The sequence below is a fragment of the Staurois parvus genome, unplaced genomic scaffold, assembly GCF_062004578.1.
Source record: "Staurois parvus isolate SC_StPar_1 unplaced genomic scaffold, SC_StPar_1.0 ptg000732l, whole genome shotgun sequence".
Lineage (NCBI taxonomy): Eukaryota > Metazoa > Chordata > Amphibia > Anura > Ranidae > Staurois > Staurois parvus.
In genome coordinates, this window is record NW_028318528.1 from 484,783 (window position 1) to 506,649 (window position 21,867).

General features: G+C 41.7%; 1 protein-coding gene across 1 annotated transcript in view; it reads left to right on the forward strand.

The window, feature by feature from the left end:
* Positions 1-17,726, forward strand: part of ANGPTL6 (angiopoietin like 6) — a 39,701-nt gene extending 21,975 nt beyond the window's left edge. Inside the window, exons 2-6 of the mRNA XM_089653976.1 lie at positions 1,815-2,421; positions 4,578-4,758; positions 8,757-8,950; positions 9,699-9,969; positions 16,066-17,726. Of these exons, the coding sequence (XP_089510102.1) occupies positions 1,828-2,421; positions 4,578-4,758; positions 8,757-8,950; positions 9,699-9,969; positions 16,066-16,253 (1,428 nt within the window). The 5' untranslated portion in view covers positions 1,815-1,827 and the 3' untranslated portion in view covers positions 16,254-17,726. The remainder of the gene's footprint in view (positions 1-1,814; positions 2,422-4,577; positions 4,759-8,756; positions 8,951-9,698; positions 9,970-16,065) is intronic.
* The last annotated feature ends 4,141 nt before the right edge of the window (positions 17,727-21,867 follow it).

Here is a 21,867-nt window from a genome sequence, read left to right on the forward strand (position 1 = left end):
TTTTTAAAAATCAGATTTCGTCATAAATGTACACCAAAATGTATTCTGCTACATGTTTTTGCTAAAAAAAAAAAAAATCCTATTATGTGTAAATTAATTGGTTTACGTGAAAGTTATAGCATTTACAAATGGCGGTATATATATTGGAACTTTTTTTTTTACTAGTAATGGCGGCGATCAGCAACGTCTAGCAGTACTGCGGGACTGTGGCAGGCATTCTGACACTGGGGGGAACTGACTTGGTGTCAGTGACATCCCCAGTGACACCAATACAGTAATCAGTGCTAATATAAAGCACTGACACTGTACTAATGGAACTGTGCAGGCAGGGGTTAACATGTGGGGCGATCAAAGGGTTAACTGCGTGCCGTTTCACATTATGTTCTGTGTGCTTTCAACTGTAAGCACACTGCTTTGTATGGCTCTGCTATACAGAGCCATACAAAGCATTGTGCAGGAGCTGACAGTTCTCTCCCACGTCGGTAATACTCAGTGATCACCGGGCCGGGACCCAGTGATTGACAGCCGAGGCCGCAAACGGCTCCACCCAGGACAGCAAAATCACGTATATATACGTGATTTTGCGCACCCGTGCCACCCTGTAGCAGCATTTCTTTGTCCTCTAGACCTAAACGAGCAACCAACCCTTGCAGTGTGGGTGCAGTCTTGTTGTAAGGGGTAATTTTTAACTTTCTTGGAGTTGGGTTTTAAGAATACAGACTCTTCAGACTTTTTTATGATGGATTCCTAGGCAGTCTAGGTCGCTGACAAAGTAGCACAAAATGTAGTAATTTCCATGTTAGTCCTTTCTCCTCCAATACCATTGGTGATATTAGGCACATATGGTGCCAACTTTACATCTGGTGTTATGGCTTAGCTGTCCACCCACAATGCCTTGACATCAGTTCTTCCTTGATTGAATGAGGCTGATTGCTGTAGACAAGCCAGTGCACACCTAATTGCTACCACAGTTTGAGGACACGTCTTAGGCCAGCCATTCTCATCTAGGCTTTCTCCACAGGTTGCTAGGCATTCCATGGGCTGTGGCTGATGGACCACCTATCTGATGGTGCTTGCATAGTTCCAGAGCCAATGCTGCTTGGAAAAACATGCAGCAAGACACAATTATTTTTTTACCTATCTGTAAGAGTAGCATTCTGACCACCACTGTAAGGGGCCATTCATCCCACCGATCACCGAAGTAAGGGCATCTTCTCCAGTGACTCCCAATAATATAGTTTTAGATAGTGTTCTCCAAGACCTGAAAATTAATTTAGGGGTTCTTCTGGGGCCTTAGACCAATGAAAAAGTCACATAAACTGCAGTCTTACTGCACTGCAATAAACGACAACCAGGGTGGATGGGCATCATGCAGAATTTTTTTAAATAATAATAAAAAATCTTATGTTGAAATAGATCTAAACCAAATCACTAAAATCTCATATTCAGTAAGCGTTGTTAATGCCATTTTTACCACCATTATCTGGAAGTTGTTGTGCAGCTGACACTGGAATGTGTGCATGTAAATAGAAAGTGGGTGAAAGAGGCTGGAGAAAATCAATAGCACTGAGATGCAATAATGGCTGAAAAAAATAACAGTATTTTATGAAAATATATATTGCAAGTGCTTTGGCAAACACAACATCATCAATTAGAGTTTAAATCTTTTTTAACCGTTTATACAGGTAGCCTGGAAATGAAGATGATGGTTGATGATTGTTATAGATGTTGGATTGTAGCCATATTCTGGTGGTTGTAATGGTGGCATTCCTAGTAAACAGTAATATCTGACTTTTTTTATGTTGTCTTTACAGGAGAAAATCAACAATGTTTACTAAGATGAATTTCTACACCATTCTCTGGTTAGCTTTTCTTCCAGACCTTTGCTATCTTCAGCTGTCATTTGAATACTCAGAAAACAATGGCGCAAGTCGACCCAAATGCACATACACATTTGTGGTACCACAGCAAAAAATTACTGGGGCTGTCTGCATCAGCACTGCAAAGTTCCCTGAAGCTTTTGGAGTAAACAGAAGTGAAGTGGAAGAACTAAAACAGGAGCTGAACCGTCAGCAGACTGACATAGAAATGCTTAAAAAAATGGTAGATGTTGACCATGAGGTGGCCACTGAAATGGATCATCTTAGAAAAGAGAATAGGAACACGGGGTCCCGTCTCAGCCATCTCCGTACCCAGTTCATCCATGAAGTCCACCAGAGGAACAATAAATCAACTGACATCATCCAGGAGGAGAGCAGCGGCATCAATGCTACTGCTGAAGTTCTCAAGTTGGCCTCCAAGTATAAAGACCTCCAGGAAAAGTACAATTTCCTAGCCTCTTTAGTTAACAACCAGAGTATTACCATAGCACGTTTAGAAGAGCAATGTATTCAAACCAGCTCTCGGCACCAGGCTGATAAGGTAAGGCTGATCACATAGCTCAAGCTCAGAAAAAGAACAAAAAGAAATACTTTCATTGGTCCAGATTGATAAATTGTGGTCCAAATTGCTTTGTCGGGGGTAAATACCTTTCTGACTCCTAGTCAAAATTGAATATAACATTCTCCTGTGCATTTTAGAAATGTATGGTAGGTATTTCATTATTTGCGCTTTTAAAAAGTCATTTACTGTGGGTTATGGAAGTGGTTGCATGCAGAAGGCTAATCCACCTTTTTCTGAGCTCATACAGTAAAGAACCCTTTCTTCAGCAAACTAATGAAATCTCTTCTTTCACAATTTCAAAGAGTTCCAGGATTTGGTGATTATTAAGTGAACAGTTTTCCATCAGTTTATTTTTGTATTTGTTGCTTGCCTATGGCTTGTAATTGACCCAACTAAAGTGCAAGTGTGACATTTAGGTAAGTTTTGATCAGTAGATTGCTTATCTCTGCTCAAAAAAAGAAAAGTTCAGCCAGAGGAATGTATAACAGTCACCATAATGTAAAGTGGCTCAGTCACTAAACTATAAATGATAAAAAGGGTTCCCTGGAAAGATAATAAAAACTCTCCTTGCTGCCCATGCTACCAAACACTGCTGTAATGAAGAGTGAGTGATTGCTGAAAACAAATCAATAAGTAAGCAGCTTAATATGTTAGGTACTGGCCCAGGCTGGGTTGGGAAGGGTTTACGTTCTCTGCTCCCGGAGTGCAGGCTTTTTGGGCTTCAGATGACCCACCTGTGATATAAATTGAGGGAAGGCTGAGGTTGCTGAAACTCCGCTGCATCTGGTGTGCTGCTGTGCGGTTGTTCCTGACACATCTCAAGAAAGCCAAGGAGGAACTGTGTGTGTTATTCTACTCCTGGCGGTACCAGGATACCGCCAAGTATGGTCTATGCCACCATCTATGTACTATGCCACCTGTCACCTATAAGGTATGCCTGGGCCTTCTATTAGTTAGGGCTATTAAAAGAACCGTTTGTCATTTGTTTTGCAGTACAGATGAACAGTAAAGACAGTTAACTTTTCCTCAACCCGGGTCTGAAGTTAATCAAAGGGGTGCAGCCCTAGAAGGAAGTACGCTACAATATGGTGTCAAGTGAACCTACTAAGGAGGAACAAGGCCATAACTACGGGCAACCAAGTTCACTCTGAATACACAAAGCAATCAACTGAGGGGTGGTACCTGGGTAACGTGGGGTACACTCCAGTAGCGAGGGGGTCGACATCTGTCTCCCTACCTAGCGGTTTGTCTACCATGGCAACCAGGAGCAGACCAGTGTTATGGAGGTTCTCAGCCTGACTGTATTGTATGGGAGGAAAAGAGTTTATGCAGAATGGGATCCTGCAGGATCTCATTCTGTTACTGGGAGCAAGGTGACAGAGGTACGTTGACTGGTGGAGGTGGCATGGCTCGACCCACCACCCCAAATGCAACAAGTATAAGCCACTAAGTATAGAGGTATGGGACATCTGCATATGCAGTGGTGCCAGGTCAGTCGGGAGACTGCCTTAATATTAGATGGTGCACATGACTGCAGTTCCCGCCTAGGCAAGGTAACCCTAATGGTGTGGTAGGTTCCTCCCACAACATGGCGTAGTCAGACAACTCAACCAACCCTACAATTATCCAACACTTTCTGGAGTGGGGATTTCTTTGTCTCCTTCAACACTCAGTGGTTTGATACTATGTGGCAACTGTGTCCTGTAGAGACATAGGGGTAAATGGAAGAAACCAAAGAGCACTGCAGCAGACCAGAAAATCAACACTCCTGGAATGTCTGATTCTGCCTTCTTTACATCAGTGTTCAGCAGGACAGGTAAGGGGTGAGGTGAGTTTTTATCTTTCCAGTGGACCTTGGTTTGCATTCACCGTATAGTCATACAATCACGAAAAAACTGCACTCACTAACCTGAAACAAGTATGCAGAAACCAAAGTCAATGTCAGAAATGATTTACATACTTGTTTCAAATGAGTGAAGGCAATGAATTAGCAGGGCTTCAAGGCAAATAGTATTTACAGAAGGAAGTGTTAGTCATAGCAGTTCTCGTGCTTCCTAAGTGAAGATTTCCCTTACTTTCTTTGGCAGTCTGACGAGTCTGGGCTTCAGCTAAATATGTGCTATATATGTTTGCAGGCTACACAATCTGATGCTGATCCTACTGATATAAAGAAGAAACAGAACCGTCAAATCCATGAAGAGGAAAGGGATCACATAGCTGTCAGGAAAGAAGATCCTCAGAAACAATCAGATCCAGTCCCCAGAACAACCTCCAGTGCCCCTGTTGTCACAGAACCAGAGGCCACCAAATCAACAGGTACTTCAAACGGGAATACAAAGATAGCAAATTAAAAAAATGTATATCAAGACATTATTTTTTATTACAAGATATAACAGAATGGGTAGACTGAGATGCAAAGTGAGCAGATTAATGACTGGATGGTAAGTAATTGTGAAAATGGCACAATGTAGTCTTATTTGGAAATAAAAAATGAAAGGATCGGCCCATTTAAAAAGGGAAATTTAACTTGGTAGACCAAGACTCCATCAGCAACTTGAGGTTTGAGGTGTTCCCACTCACCCTGAGGTGTTACCTTCTCCATATTGTGAAATAAAGCAGACCTCTAATTGAAAAAAACAAACTACCTCATAAAGAACACATCAGGTGCGTGGACCTGGAAAATAAAGAACCGAGATCTCCAGCACAGTCCCCTAGAAACAAAAAAAGGTGTTTTAGACAGGAGCTCAACTATGGAAGCTGTGCCCAAGAAAAGCAAATAGAGGGCAAAGGCCTAGTCGCTAGTATTGTCTATAGCTAAACGTTTCCTCATTACTGACTTACCATGCTTTGTTTCACAATGTGTCTCCGTGTGGAAATGGCCATCTTCGTAAAGGAGAGTGCTTTGCTTCCTTATGTCTAAGTTGCCCCACTGATAACTGGTGATGCAATGATTGATGAAAGGATAATCATGCAAAAGCAGGGGAGATCTAGAAAGCACATATCCACACACTGAATGAAGCAGGAGCACAGAGATGCTTGACTGCAGGTTCACAGGTACTACTTCCTCTCCACTAAGAAGAACAGTGATTAGCACATTAGCAACATCCTCAACTGTCACACCAAATCACATGATATTAGCAGTCCGAGGCAAAGAGCCTTAGATCTCACACTGCAGATATATACTGTAGCTATGTCAGTAAGTGCACTGCTATTTTTGAAGAACAAAGTTGATTTTTTAAAGCAGAACTCCAGGCAAAACCTTATTTACATTTCTTTGTTGCTGATTTCCTACCTTCACTGAATATGTCATCCATCTTCTGGTTCACTCAGTAGTTGCTACTCGCGGCTACTGACTCTGGAGATGATCTATTAAATTTGTACTTTGGAGCAGAATTGGTTTTTTACCTTACATTCAGTGAGCAGGGATCCATATCCTGGTCATATCACATATATATAGGGGGGTTCCCCTCCTATGGCAGCACACATCTGGGTGGGACCATTCGGTGCAGAACTTTACTTTCTTGGTTATCTTGACATCAACTTGATTCTTTCACCATTTAACACATTTGTGTGCCCTTGTGGTATTTCTTGCATATATAGTTACATAGCTACATAGTTAGTCTGGCTGAAAAAAGACAAAAATCCATCCAGTTCAACCATTTAAAAAAAAAAAAAAAAAGTTATAACCCTACACCCACAGTTGATCCAGAGGAAGGCAAAAAAACAGCAAAACATGATCTAATTTGATCCTGCAGGGAAAAAAATTTCTTCCTGATCCCCCGAGAGACAATCGGATATTCCCTGGATCAACTTTACCTATAAATGTTATATCCAGTTATATTCTGTGTATCTAAGAAACAATCCAGGACTTTTTTTAAAGCAATCCACTGAGCTGGCCAGAACCAATTCTTGAGGGAGTGTATTCACAACTCTTACTTATGCAGTATTCATAAGTCTCCTGAGGAAGCCAAAACTGTGATGGAACATGTAGAGCTGAACCATTTTGCACAGACTTTCAAGCTGCATTCAAAGGTTGTGGTGGTTTTATGCTTAAAGTGTTACTAAACCCACAACAGTAAAATCAGTCTGCATGCTTGTTATACTCACTGAGGTGCCTAAGGGGTTAATTCTTTGCATTGTGTAAAAAGGCTGTTTGATCCTGTCTTCTCTGATCCTCCCCTTCTTCCAGTGTCCTCCACTTATCTCCTGATAGAACATAAGTATGGAGTCACTCTGCACACACTCAGTTTGGTGTGTATTGCTAGAGAGGTTTTTTTTTTTTACTTGGGAGAGCGCTTGTGATCAGCACAGGGCCAATCTTCACTGTGCAGACAGAGGATCAGGGGTTCTACATTCTCCTAGAGGAAAACTCCTCCTACAAGCTTTAACCTGTGCTCGGCTGGAAATTGATAGAAGTCACAAGACTGCTATATACTGCTGATGAGAAAAGGTATTTAGCAGTTTATATTTACTAAAATAATTGCATTTCCATGTTCTGTGTACTGTGGGAGACCAGATATAGTGAATGCCAGGTCCTGGGATTAGTAACACTTTAATACTGTGATAATGTTGTTTTAGCGTTTTGTAATAAAATGACTGTAAATTTTTATCATACACTACCGTTGTGAGTTTTGTGTCTTGGCACCTTAACAGTCCCCTTTCTTTGCAGCAAATATGTATCTTTAATGGGATGTGCTGCCTTTGATCCTCTGAAACTCCAGTATTTCTTGCATATAAAATTTCTAAATGTTTCATATCTTTCACTTTTAGATTTCAGGTCCACTTTAAAGGACAAGTGGACACTAACCTCCTTCATTGCCCTCCTGAGATATTCTATACTATAAAGCAGCGTTTCCCAACCTCAAACCTCAAGTACCCCCAACAGGACATGTTTTAGGAATTTCACTTAGATTAAATACAGTAGCTTTCATAAATCCCAAGCCATTGAACTTGATTTAAAGCTCATGTACAAGGTAGAGGAAATCTGGAGAAAAATCCTCCACCTTTGTTTTCTTACTACAAGAAGACAGTTGATACCTAATCTGAGCTGAGCCTTTGTTTCTATACTCTGGGGGCAATTTTGTCCAGTGTTGTACAAGGCTGTCATCTCCAGTTTTGCACAGGCCAAAATTGCATATAGAGGCTTAAAGATAGGAGCATGCTGTCTTTTACAGGTAAGTCGGCATGTGGAATGGGGTTTATAACACAGAACAGCTCAGAAGGGCTAGAGGCCTAGTGTAGCTTTGATGAAAGTATAGATGTTCTATAATGTATATCTAAAGACATTTTTCTTTGTTTTGGATTGTAGGGCCATCTTTTTCAACCATGGTTCTGTGGAACCTTAGGGTTCCTTCAGAGGTTGCTATGGGTAGCTTAAAGAATAAGCAATTTCTGCCTCTAAGATAAGTAACCACTGACACCATAGATCTTTTTAGTTACCTATAAGGGGCTCTTTACTCACTGACCATCACATTAATGTAGAGTGAGCTATAGATGAATTATTTATAAGTTGGGGGTCTCTTCTTCAGCACCTGAACTCTCACACAGTTGTCAGTGAACCAGCGTTTATGGCCCATTAACACTTTGGCACTCTAGTGCATTGCATTAATACATACACAATGTGCGTGGTGTCACATATTAATGTGCATTGCATTAACGCAGCCCATTCATTTTAAATGGGCTGCCAAAGAACAGGAAAGGACGAAAAAATGTCATGCAGAATTTTTTTTAACATACAGCGCCTTGCAATGCAACGTAGCACATTATTGGGCGTTGTGATGTGCTGCAATGTATGTGCTTTGGTGGTGCATTTCTATAGTGAATTGGGGTGTCATTCAAAATGATAAGCCCAGGGGCGAACTGACCATTAAAGCACTCGGGCAGTGCCCGAGGGCCCGAGTTCAGTAGGGGGCCCCATGAGATGCCCCTGGTACCTTTCATTGGCTTTTTCATAGGCTTTTTGGGTATGATCCCCTATTGCCCGGGGGCCCCATGAGTTGTCAGTTCGCCCCTGGATAAGCCCTACAATATGCTAATCCACATAACATTCCAGTGTCCTTCCCTCACCTGCTGACTCTTTGGGCTCAGTAACCCCATGCTGCATTCTTTTCATTGGCTAAGGAAGAATTCTGATCTGTATGTTCACCCAGTTTGGAATGTGGTCCATTCTAGGATAGCTTAACCCCTAACTTTATAAAAGGTTGACAAATTATAAATCCACTAGTGTCCCGAGAACCTGACCTATCAATAAAAAAGTATCAGGATGGAAACAGATCATAGCTATTGCTGCTAAATATTGTCATGTCTATGGCCAGGACCATGGGTGGATTGTTACGATGCCTTGCTGGGTGGACAGACGTCAAGCGGCATCTACCTCCTAAAACCACGTAACAGCAACCAGATCATGCAATCCTGGTGTGAGCAGTCACTCAATGGAGGGGGATGGACAGTCATACAAAGAAGACAAGATGGATCAATCAATTTTTTTACCACCTGGCAAAACTACAAGGTGGGCCCAGCCTTCATTTTCACTTTTAATACAGAAAATAAACTGTAATTGTGCAAAAATGTTTAAATATCTTCTGTGCAACCATGTTTAGACTGCTGTGCCAAATGCATTGGCTGCTACTGTAACAGTGTGAATGGCACATGCATTAAGGTAGGTGACTACCTACCTTAATGCATGTGCCATTCACACTGTTACAGTAGCAGCCAATGCATTAAGCATGGGGCGCTGTTGTAAGACATAATATTGTATTATAATTTCTTTACAGAAGATACAACTAAACATTCTAAAATTCTACAACATTCTAAATCTTAAAGTGTATGCATAGCCAATGTTTCCTTAGTTTTGGAAAGTTACTGGCAGATATTAAACCCAGTCTTTTAGTGCTGTCCCCAGAGGGTAGATTTATCTTCTCCGGTTGTCCTGTGACCACTGTCACCAAGAAAGTGATTGGAAATCGAGAATTTTACAAATGACACAAGTACAAGAGTTGAGGAGAAATCTTCCACTGGGGTCCACTGTTTTGGTGACAACCAAGGGGCTAAGCCCCCTCATTTCCATTTCCCTCAATGTGTCCTCAAGACAGGAAGTGAAGAGAAATCTTTCCAATAATAGCAGTGAATGACAGCAAAATAAGGGGATTTACCTTGTTCTAATCTATAAAAGTTTCATCCATGCATACACTTTAATATAACGTGTGTGTACAATTATTGTGCTCTTAAACTACTAATTTTGCCCTTTTTTTCCACAGCATGGATTTGGTAATTTGGACAGTGAATACTGGTTGGGCCTTGAGAACATTTTCTGGTTGGCCAACCAAGACAGTTACAAACTCCTGATCCTCATGGAGGATTGGCAGGGACGGCAAGTGAGTGCCGAATATGACCACTTCAGGCTGGAACCCGAGAGTGATTTCTACAGACTGAGGCTGGGCCAGTATAAAGGGACAGCTGGGGACTCCCTCTCTTGGCACAATGACAAACAGTTCAGTACCCTAGACAAGGACAGGGACTCCTACCTGGGTAAGTTGAATTGCAAAGACACTAGCTTCTACTGCAGTTTTATTATTGTAATGTAAACGCGGTCTACCAAAAGATAGGTGAATGATGGCTTCCTTTATCTCCAGGGCATTCCAAGAGTAAGGTCTACTAACCTGAAATTACTGAAGGATTATTGTCTTTGCTGCAACATCTAAACTTAGTCTTACTTCAGCAACTAGCGTACCAACAAAATGAAAAATTAATTTCACAACTTAAATTGCACTACACCTGAGCACCACAAACCAAAAATACTATTTAATTAATTGTTAATGTTCAGAGCAAACTCCTCCATCCATTCAGGTCTCCATGCTTTATTTTGCTGAGAAATCATTTTGAAAAACATTCTTGGCATTTCTGGCGGTGGCCATCTTGAGTAAGGGCAGATGATCCATGTAGCATTTTCTTCCTGGAGTCCATCTTCCCTTAGCTTAGGCATTGGCTGAGCTGAGAACCCTCCTTCCCCTAATGAAGAATGCTGGGGTGTATGACATAATCTGCCTAGGCATGGAAACCAGGAAGTAACTGAAGAAATGTAAAAAAAATATGATAAACGTTCCTATCTATTTACTAATGATAGCAGCATAAGGATTCAAAATAGTCCATGTTGATTGAGAGAGTGAAGTTCCACTTTAACATATCAAAATGGCAATATACACCAGTGCTGAAATAAAAAAAGGTAGCATGTCTGTGAGGGCTATTATTTATCCAGGTCATGGTACAGTGGATATAAAAAGTCTACACACCCCTGTTAAAATGTCAGGTTTCTGTGATGTAAAAAAATGAAACAAAGATAAATAATTTCATAACTTTTTCCACCTTTAATGTAACCTACAAACTGTACAACTCAATTGAAAAACAAACTGAAATCTTTAAGGGGGGGGGGGAGTAAAAATAAAAAATGAAAATAATATGGTTGCATAAGTGTGCACGCCCTTAAACTAATACTTCGTTGAAGCACCTTTGATGTGATTCCAGCACTCAGTCTTTTTGGGTATGAGTCTATCAGCATGGCACATCTTGACTTGGCAATATTTGCCCACTCTTCCTTGCAAAAACACTCCAAATCTGTCAGATTGCGAGGGCATCTCCTGTGCTCAGCACTCTTCAGATCACCCCACAGGTTTTCAATCGGATTTGGGTCTGTGCTCTGGCTGGGCCATTCCAAATCTTTAATCTTCTGGTGAAGCCATTCCTTTGTTCATTTGGATGTATTCTTTGGGTCGTTGTCATGCTGAAAGATGAAATTCCTCATCATGTTCAGCTTTCTAGCAGAAGCCTGACGGTTTTGTGCCAATATTGACTGGTATTTGGAACTGTTCATAATTCCCTCTACCTTGACTAAGGCCCAAGTTCCAGCTGAAGAAAAACAGCCCCAAAGCATAATGCTACCACCATCATGCTTCACTGTGGGTATGGTGTTCTTTTGGTGATGTGCAGTGTTGCTTTTGCACCAATTATATCTTTTTGAATGACGGCAAAAAGTTCAACCTTGGTTTCTTCAGACCATAACACATTTTCCCACATGCTTTTGGGAGACTTTAGATGTGTTTTTGAAAAATTTAGCCGGGCTTGGATATTTTTCTTTTAAGAAAAGGCTTCCGTCTTGCCACTATACCCCATAGCCCAGACATATGAAGAATACGGGAGATTGTTGTCACATGGACCACACAGCCAGAACTTGCCAGATATTCCTGAAGCTCCTTTAATGTTGCTGTAGGCCTCTTGGCAACCTCCCAGACCAGTTTTCTTCTCGTCTTTTCATCAATTTTGGAGGGACGTCCAGTTCTTGGTAATGTCACTGTTGCACCATATTTTCTCCACTTGATGATAACTGTCATTGTGGTCCATGGTATATCTAATGCCTTGGGAATTCTTTTGTACCCTTCTCCTGACTGATAACTTTTAACAATGAGATCCCTCTGATGCTTTGGAAGCTGTCTGCTTGCCATGGCTTTTACAGTAGGAGACTGTCAGGAAAGACCTACTAGAACAGCTGAATGTTATTTGAGGCTAATCAGAGGCACTTTAAATGATGACAGGTGTGTAGTGACTCCTATTTAACATGATTTTGAATGTGATGCTTAAAGCTGAACACAGCTACAACCCCAGTTATAAGAAGGTGTGCACACTTATGCAACCCCATTATTTTGGTTTTTTACTTTTACTTCCCCCCTTAAAAGATTTCATTTTGTTTTTCAATTGAGTTGTACAGATTATAGGTCACATTAAAGGTGGAAAAAGTTCTGAAATGATTTATCTTTGTCTCATTTTTTACATCACAGAAACCTGACATTTTAACAGGGATGTGTAGACTTTTTATATCCACTGTATATCCAGCAGTAGTTAAGCACATTCAGCTGGGCTTGTTCTATAATGTTAAAGACGTTTTGTAGCTTGTCCAAACGGTTTTTGCATTCTAATAAGTTTCAGGAAAACATACCAACTGGAACAACCATCACTGAACAGGGGTGGGGCCTTCAACACCATGGGGGAGGGTTACTAAGGTTGGAGAACTCAGAATCTGGTGCAGCTGTACATGGTAGCCAATCACCTTCTAACTTCAGTTTATTCAATTACACTTTGACAATACAACCTGAAAGCTGATTGGTTTCTATGCACAGCTGAACCAGATTTTGCACCATGCAGTTTTAGTGAAACATTTCCCATGTGTCTTCCACAACCCATTTTACCATCTCTACCCTGGCCTTTTGACAGCAATCCGCACTTTCAGCTAGGTAAATTGAAGGATTAACATTTGTGAAGTCTTCTTGACACCAAACATGGGATGTATATAGAATGAGGGGGGTCCACAATTTTCACACCTGGTTTTGGACAATAACATCTGCCTTTCCAAAATTTTAAGATCAATGTGTTGGTGCAACCATATGAGGATATTAATGCTGCCTGACACTCATTAGAACTGAAGGCTTGGACAAGTCCGGCTGAATATTACTAACTACTACTAGATAAAACAGGTAGCACTATCCTTCTCCTCTTCTGAAGAAACCTCAAGGCACCCTGGTTGAGAAAGGTTGACTCAAAGTATTTAGGTTGACCTCCCTGAAGATGCAGTTTTAGGCTCCATGTACACTGCAGCTGATAAACTCACGTTTAGGAGCTTTTCTGCGTTTTTTTCAGCAGCCCTTGAACTCTCCCTAATATTTTCCTATGTGTCCATGTACACATCGTCGTTTACAGGCAGTTGGGCTTACAATTGTTTTTTGGAATGCACCAAACTTGCGTGCAGGAGTAGATTTTACCTGCAGTGAAAATCTAAATATCTAAACCAAAAACTCTTTTTTGTTTTCTTAAGGAAGGATTTCATTGATGTCTGTCTTAATTAAGAGAGATATAGTTGGGAAATTAAAAGCTTTATTGTTTATTGATATCTTCTAATGGGACATCTGTTTTGGGTACTGTCACGATCCCACGATCGCTGCCACCAATATGTCACGATTGCTGCATCAGACCCCAGACCTTCTTACCCAAACTCGTGACCGAAGGACTAGCCGATCTAGAACTGCGATGTGACATGCGTAACAATGCCACACCCAGCTGCACCCTGCACAACGATTTTCCAGCTAATGGGCCACAATTGATGTACCGGCAGCCTGGGCGATTGTTACTGGGTCAGGTTAATTACGCAATTAACCCTTCACACTGCCACCACCTCCTTTTTGTACAGGGAAAGAGGAAACTTGGCGTTATCAGCTATAACACTATAATGATTGAGATAATCGTCTGTGTAAAATGGTCCGCAGGCCGGTTATACAGAGGTTTAAACAAACACAGTAGCATTCTCTTTAGAGGCAGAAATTCGTAAATTGCAATAAAGCGCTATAGAAACAGTTCAACACTTTCAGAAGGAAAGATTTATTACTAAAAGGTCAAATGGGTGCAATAACAATATTTACAGAAAAAGATGTACCTTAGATATAGATATACATATACAAAGAACCATATCACAGCAAAGAGATATCAGAGAGAGGTGAAAGGGTTTAAGTACTTGCCAAAGTCCTGGGTTAGCAGATCCAAGTTTCAGAGCAGAATGGTGCTTTGATCTCCCTATGTTACGATGGTCAATGGGAGAATTCTTCAACTTCCTACTCTTAGGCCTGACAGCCTGTTTTGTAGTCCCCAGCAGGGGGTGGCTCTGCAATCAAGGACCAATCTCCGCTTAGGGCGTGGAGAGATGGGTGGATGCCTCAACTGGAGCAAAAATCTCCCATAACTCATATTTGGCCTATAACTTTTCATCTGCACAAGTGACACTCCACCAGTGGGTAGATTATTATGCAGACAAGTCTGAGAATTGATTAGATATGAATTATGAAAGTGTACACTGAACTAGAGCTAGAGTCTAGAGCTAGAGTCTCTGATACAGTAGATGTATTGTATAATCTGATGGGAGATGCAGTCCACCTATACTTACCCAGAGTTATCAGCTATGGGTTGAACTTAAGAAAAGGGGGTCAGCAACCAGCCAAACTTGATCTACCCATCATTCGCTGCTATGTGACCGATAAATAGTGATGCTGTGCTACCAGGTCCTGACCCTGACAACTGTCCCTCAGACCTCAGGTCAGAGCAGCAATGTGAAAGCAGAACTGAGAGAGGTTCTAGGCTCCTCCTGAGCTTTGACATATCATATAACACAGCTGAGGGGAGACCTGGGAGGACTTCACTAGCTGCTGCATCTGAATTCTGGTGAGCAATTTTTTACAGAGGGAAGGGGAAAGTAATGCTGTGGTACTGAGCCCTGCACTATGCATTACTTACTATTGACCTCTGTGTTACTTTTTGTGACCCTTTCCCTCTGTGTTCTTTACTACTGACCTCTGCACTCTGTGATACATACTGCTAGCCCCTGCACTCTGAGTGACTTACTACTGACCCCTGCACTACGCATGACTTACTACTGACACCTGCACTCTGCTCTACCCACTGACCTCTGAACTCTGTGTGACTTACTACTGACTCTTGCACTATGCATGACTTTCTATTGATACCTGCAATCTGCACTAGCTACTGACCTATGAACTCTGCATTACTTACTACTGACCCCTGCATTATGTATGAATTACTATGGACACCTTCATTACATACTGAACTCTAAACCCTTCATTAATTACTACTGATCTCTGAATTCTGGGTTACTTGCTGCTAACCTCTGCATTACAAACTGCTGGGAGCATAGAAAATAAGAGCGCTCATGGTGTGAGCCAAGAATAAATGTGATAGCATTCATGACCAGCAGTCAATGTCTATAAAACGTTTAATGAAGCAATAAAACCATAATCACCATATAAATTGTATCCATGAAAATATATAATGCAAGACAAGGATTGATGCAAAACGTAAGCTGAAAGGAATAGTGGGAGCCACTTACTGTTGTGTAGACATGGCTATGGGGAGCCTGGATAGTGGACTCAGGATGGAAGAGTAATAAACCACAGTTGGTGGTAAACAGGGAGTCCATAGGCCATCGGTCTGATGAAATGCTACTAGAGGGATGAGAGGAACCAGGAAGGACCCCCTCGATGTACCGAAGATCGCACACCGGAAGTAACGCCATGGTGCACCAGAAATGACCTCAGTGGAACACAAAGAAGCCGACAGTGACCATTGAAAGAACCTCAGCAGGAAGGAGACCAATCGCAATGAGTCCCGGTAACCATGACAAAGATAGAATAGGTTTGTATTTTCTACAGTGATTTTTTGTAATATATTTTCTTCAAACCTTCCTTACTTTTTAATGGGACCTTACTAGGTTATCTCTTAAAAAAAAGTGCACTGCACCTTGTTGATCTTTGATCTCTGCCATGTTGTTCAGATGGATCTCCACCTTGCCAGGGTAGTCTACCCTTGCTATAAATCTTACCATAAAATCCAACACTGGAGTTATATGATTTACTGTATAAACGCAAAACACATATATGGATGGAAAAATGTAGTTACAAACCAGTTTTGCTACATATTTCTCAAAACAAAGGTTTTAACAACCGGTACTGCAAGCTCAATGTTTTGCTCGTAAGAGTGTATACCCTTCTGCATCCTTTGCTTTTTCTGTTTCCTCAGGTAATTGTGCCCATTTCCAGAAAGGAGGCTGGTGGTATAACATGTGTGCACACTCTAACCTCAATGGTGTCTGGTATCGTGGAGGTCATTACCGTAGTCGCTACCAAGATGGCGTCTACTGGGCTGAATTTCGTGGTGGTGCCTACTCGCTAAAGAAGGTCTCTATGCTGATAAGGCCTAACAAATAGACATCTTTTCTGCTTACATTGTCTTCTATAAAGTAGAATATATTTTTTCATCAAGATCCTTTCATGATCCTTATTGGTCAACAGAAGACAACTGTCCAATCTTATTGTAAGGTACTCAAGTCCACTTCCTGACTCTGGTCTATTCCCTGGGTGAACACAGTTTTATTTAGACATTCTATATAACTTTAGATTAGATTGATTTTGGTGTTTTTTGATTTAATCCAGCAATTCCTACTGTGAAGAACTCTACCTGCATCAAGGTTAAAATCTGCTCTACACCCATGAGGAGCTTAACAAGTGTTCTGTTAGAGTTTGTTAATTCATTTTACTTGTAATGAATGTATTTAAGTATATTGATCATGTTGTCTTAAAGGGAATGTGTCAGGATGGCTTAATGGGTCCTGTAATTGGTTTTAAATGTGCAAGCTTCAGGGTTATCATCCTTTAAAGCAGTGATCTCCAAACTACGGCCTGAGGGCCAGATGTGGCCCTTGGCTAGACTTTATCTGGCCCTTGGGGCACTATTTCTCTTACAGATTTGAGGCACTATTCCTCCAACTGACACCAACAGTGGGGCATAATTCCCCCAGCTGACACAAACGATAGGGCACTATTCCTCCAACTAATACCAATGATGGGGCGCTATTCCTCCAACTAATACCAATGATGGGGTGCTATTCCTTCCACTGATACCAATGATCAAGCACTATTATCCAAATTACACCAATGATAAGACAATATTCCTCGCAATGATGGGGCACTATTCCTTCCACTGACACCAATGATCAAGCACTATTCTCTGACTGACACCAATGATAAGACACTATTCCTCCCTCTGCTAGCAATGATAGGACACTATTCCTCCCACTGACACCAATGATGGAGCACTATTCCTCCTGGAATACCAATGACGGGGCACTATTCCTTTTCCTACTCACCACGGGCACTATGCAACTGAATACCAACAATAGGGCACTATTCCTCCAACTAATATCAATGATGGCGCACTATTCCATCCACTGACACCAATGATGGTGCAATATTCTTGCCAATGACAACAATGATAGGAAACTATTCCTCCCACTGACACCAATGGGGCACTATTCCTCCTGGTAATACCAATGATGGGGCACTATTCCTTTTCCTACTGACCACAGGCCCTATGCAACTAAACACCCTACCTGAGGAATTGTTTGCCCTCACTGATGCCAGGCCTGGGGCATTTTCTACCTCTATTGGCCACAATTGGGCCCTCCAAAAGTCTGAAGGACAGTAAACTGCCTCTTTGTTTGGAAAGTTTGGAGACTCCTGTTTTAAAGCAAATACAGTTGATATCAGCCCAGCCTATTTAATGCAGCATTTTGGTGCAGTTATTATGCTGGTACATACCTTGTGTTTGGTTAAACTGCCCTCCAAGACCTCCAATATGTAAATACTGACTTTTACAAAAAATAAAGTGGGACAATTTAATAACTTTTCAAGTCTGCATGAATACATTACAATAAGTTCAGATATACTTAAGCGTGAACAAATATCTCTGAATTTAAATTCACTATAATAATGTCCTTTGACATTCCCCAGAGCAACAGGTTAATGAGGAGCCCAGATGAGTGGGGAAGGTGCCTGGAGGGAAGGCCAACCAGTCATATAGCAGGCCTCTACTGGAAACTTAAAGTGTTACTAAACCCAGGACCCTGCATTCCCTATATCTGGTCTCCCCGGACCCTGCATTCACTAGATCTGGTCTCCCCGGACCCTGCATTCACTAGATCTGGTCTCCCCGGACCCTGCATTCCCTATATCTGGTCTCCCCAGACCCTGCATTCACTAGATCTGGTCTCCCCGGACCCTGCATTCACTATATCTGGTCTCCCAGGACCCTGCATTCGCTATATCTGGTCTCCCTGGACCCTGCATTCACTATATCTGGTCTCCCACAGTACACAGAACATGGAAATGCAATTATTTTAGTAAATACAAACTGCTAAATACCTTTTTTCATCAGCAGTATATAGCAGTCTTGTGACTTTATCAGTGTCCAGCAGAGCACTGGTTAAGGCTTGTAGGAGGAGTTTTCATTCTCTCCTATGAGGCTGCAGGACCCCTAACCCTCTGTTTGGACAATGCTGGCCCTGTGCTGATCACATGCACTCTCCCAAGAAAAATAATAAACCTCTCTAGCAATACACACCAAATTGATCATGTGGAGCTTGCCCCCAAGGCTCTGTTCTATCAGCAGATGGATTGAGGACAGTAGAAGGGGAGGATCAGAGAAAACAGAATCAAACATCCTTTTTTCACAATGCAGAGGATTAACCCCTTAGGTTCCACAGTGAGTATAACAAGCACGCTTTACTGCAGACAGATTTTACTGTTGGGGGTTTTGTAACACTTTAAGTGCCAGTCATTTTTGATGAGGTCACTTTACGTGTTCTATCCTTTATTTTAAGGCCTATTGAAACCCAAAAACTTAAAAATAATTATATTGCAGCTTACCAGTCCTTCGCGTTGGTAACTGCATTCGTTTTCCTTTTTTCCGGTGAAAATGTTTACCTGGTGATCCTCTGATTAACACACCTTGTCTTCTGGTCTCATTCCTCCAGCTTCCCCTTTTCATTGTTGTATAGGCAGGTAGCTTGGGAGGTCCATCCTATATACAATTTTTTTTTAACTTTATACAGATATCAACTAAAAGGTAAGGATAGCAGATAAATTTACCTAAAAAATAAAATTATTAAAAATACGGGATAGAACACCTGGAATGTGTCCAGAAAGCATTTTTTGTTTCAAACAAATAGAACTTTTCCTTCACTTTATAACACGACAAAACATTTAGTATGATAGGGGGATGGATGCCGCTCAGACCAGTCCCATGAGTCTGGTGCATGTGAGATGGCCTTAGTTGCTGCTTTGGGCATGCCACTAATGTGTTTCGGGTGCAAAATGCATCAACGGGTGTGGCCAGAATGGTGGCTGAGGCCATCTCATATGCACTGGACTCCCAGGACTGGTCTGAGCGGCTTTCATCCCCCTATCACACTAAGTTTCTGGAATAACTTCCTGTTGGTGGGATGACTTCCTTTTGTTTCCTGGCTTGAAGCGGCACCATATGCTTTCTTACATGACGAAAAAACCTTCATGGCAAGGTAATCAAAATGTATTCGAAATGTTACTTTCACTTCTGAAGATGACAGTGTGGAGGGTTAGCAGAGGGACAGAACTTTCTCCACTCTGCACACCATGTCTGTGGAGGGGTTGGAGGAGGAGGGAAAATCAGAATGCACAGAGAAGATTACAGTGACAAGTTACATAGTTAATCTGGCTGAAAAATGACAAAAGTCCATCCAGCTCAACCAAAAAAAAAAGTTATAATCCTACACCCACAACTGATCCAGTGGAAGGCAAAAAAACCCAGCAAAGCATGATCCAATTTGCTCCTCCAGGGGAATAAATCCTTCCTGACCCCCCGAGAGGCAATCTGATATTACTAAAGTAAGGGCTTGTTCACACTTAACTCAAAATGCTGTTAACGAACGCACATACACTCACCAGCCACTCCTGTTCAATTGCTTGGTATTACAAACTGCTAATCAGCCAATCACATGGCAGCAACTTAATGCACTTAGGAATCTAGACGTGGTGAAGAAGACTTGCTGAAGTTCAAACTGAGCATCAGAATGAGGAAGAAAGAGGATTTAAGTGACTTTGAATGTGGCATGGTTGTTGGTGACAGACGGGCTGGTGTGAGTATTTCAAAAACTGCTGATCTGCTGGGACTTTCACGCACAACCATCTCTAGGGATTAGAGAATGGTCCGACAAAGAGAAAATATCCAGTGAGTGGCAGTTGTGTGGACAAAAATGCCTTGTTGATGTCAGAGAATGGGCAGACTGGTTGGAGATTATAGAAAGGCAACAGTAACTCATGTCACTATGGACAAAATCTCTGAGGAATGTTTCCAACACCTTGTTGAATCTATGCCATGGAGCATTGAGGCAGCTCTGAAGGCAAAAGGGGGTCCAACCTGGTACTAGCAAGGTGGACCTAATAAAGTGGCTGGTGAGTGTATATTTTAGTTTAGGTGAATGAAGCAAAGTTTGATGGCCATCCGTGATGTGAACAAGGAGCTCACCCCACCCAGCTTTCATAAGGAGGGCTCTGGTGTTACCTGAGCTATTGGGTTTCCATATACGCCTATAAAGCCACCAGTAGGCTGCAGCAACAGATAAATGGAGCAAGCATGCTTTGACATGTCACTGGATCTCACAGCAATATATGGAGTATCCATTCCTAAGTATGCAACCAGGAAGGTCGGTTCACCAACAATGCTGGAGCATTAATACACCCAATTTAAGTTCCACTTTTAGGCATCTATTTATACAAAAATGTGTTGTGCAAATATCCTAAGCCAGACATCACAAATAACCCACAAAATATGCCTAATATGTTTACAATTTGTTTATTTCCTACAATTGTTAGCTCCATCTAGTGGCCATAATGTGGTATGTTTCCTGATTGGGGTATTTCAGGATAATACTGCATTATGGCCACTAGATGGAGCTGAAAATCATGCAAAATAAACATATTAAACTGGTATTAAACTCAAAACCTAAAATGTAACGTGTTGCAGCAAACTAATCATTAGATGTGGTTTCTGCATTCGTTTTTTTTTTTTAGGCTTTTTTCCCCGCTGTTTTCAACTGTCGATCTGGCCAGTAACACACCTCCTATATTAGAGTGTCCCCACTCTGGATGAAGGAGCATAGGGGCACCTTTGGAAAGAAGCATTGCCAGTCTTGTTGGGGGGGGAATGGCAGATGTACTAGCAGATTTAAATACAACAACAAAATGAAAAACAAAATCCAGCCAATACTTTATAAGCAGTTACAACAAACAGCTTTTTTTTCTTTTGGGATAAAGGTTTAACATTAAAAAATACAAGCTGATCATTGTAAGCACCTCTGTCATTGTAGGCACCCCTGGGTTTCAAGTGAGGTATTTCTTGAAAACAAAATTATTTTTAATTCATGTTGCTTGGGTGGTGGAAATGGGGCAAAGGAAGGTGTACTTCAGCCCTAACCACTTGCCATCTGCCCTATAGATGTACTGCTACAGGGCGGTACGGCTGCGCAAAATCACATAATATATATATATGTGTGATTTGCATTTCCAGATAGGGGGCGCGTGCCTCCCTACCTGCGCCGCTATTGGTGGCTGGGGATGTCAATCACCGGGTCCCGGACAGTGATCGTTGGGAAAGCTGATAGGGGAAAGACCTGTGTGTAAACAACCCAGGTCTCTCTGCTGTCAGCATGGACATGCTGCTTTGTATCTCTCTGCACAGCAGCATGTCTTCCAAGTAAAACAGCACACAATGTAAAACAGATGTTAACCCCTCCCTGCCCAGTGTCATTAGTACAGTGTCGATGCTTTTTATTAGCACTGATCACTGTATTAGTGTCACTGGGGATGTCAGTGATAATTAGTCAGTCCCCCTTCCCGTGTCAGAATGCCTGCCGCAGTTCCGCTATAAGTCGCTGATCGCAGCCATTACTAGTATAAAAATTTTTTTCCAGTATATATACCGCCATTTGTAGACGCTATAACTTTCACG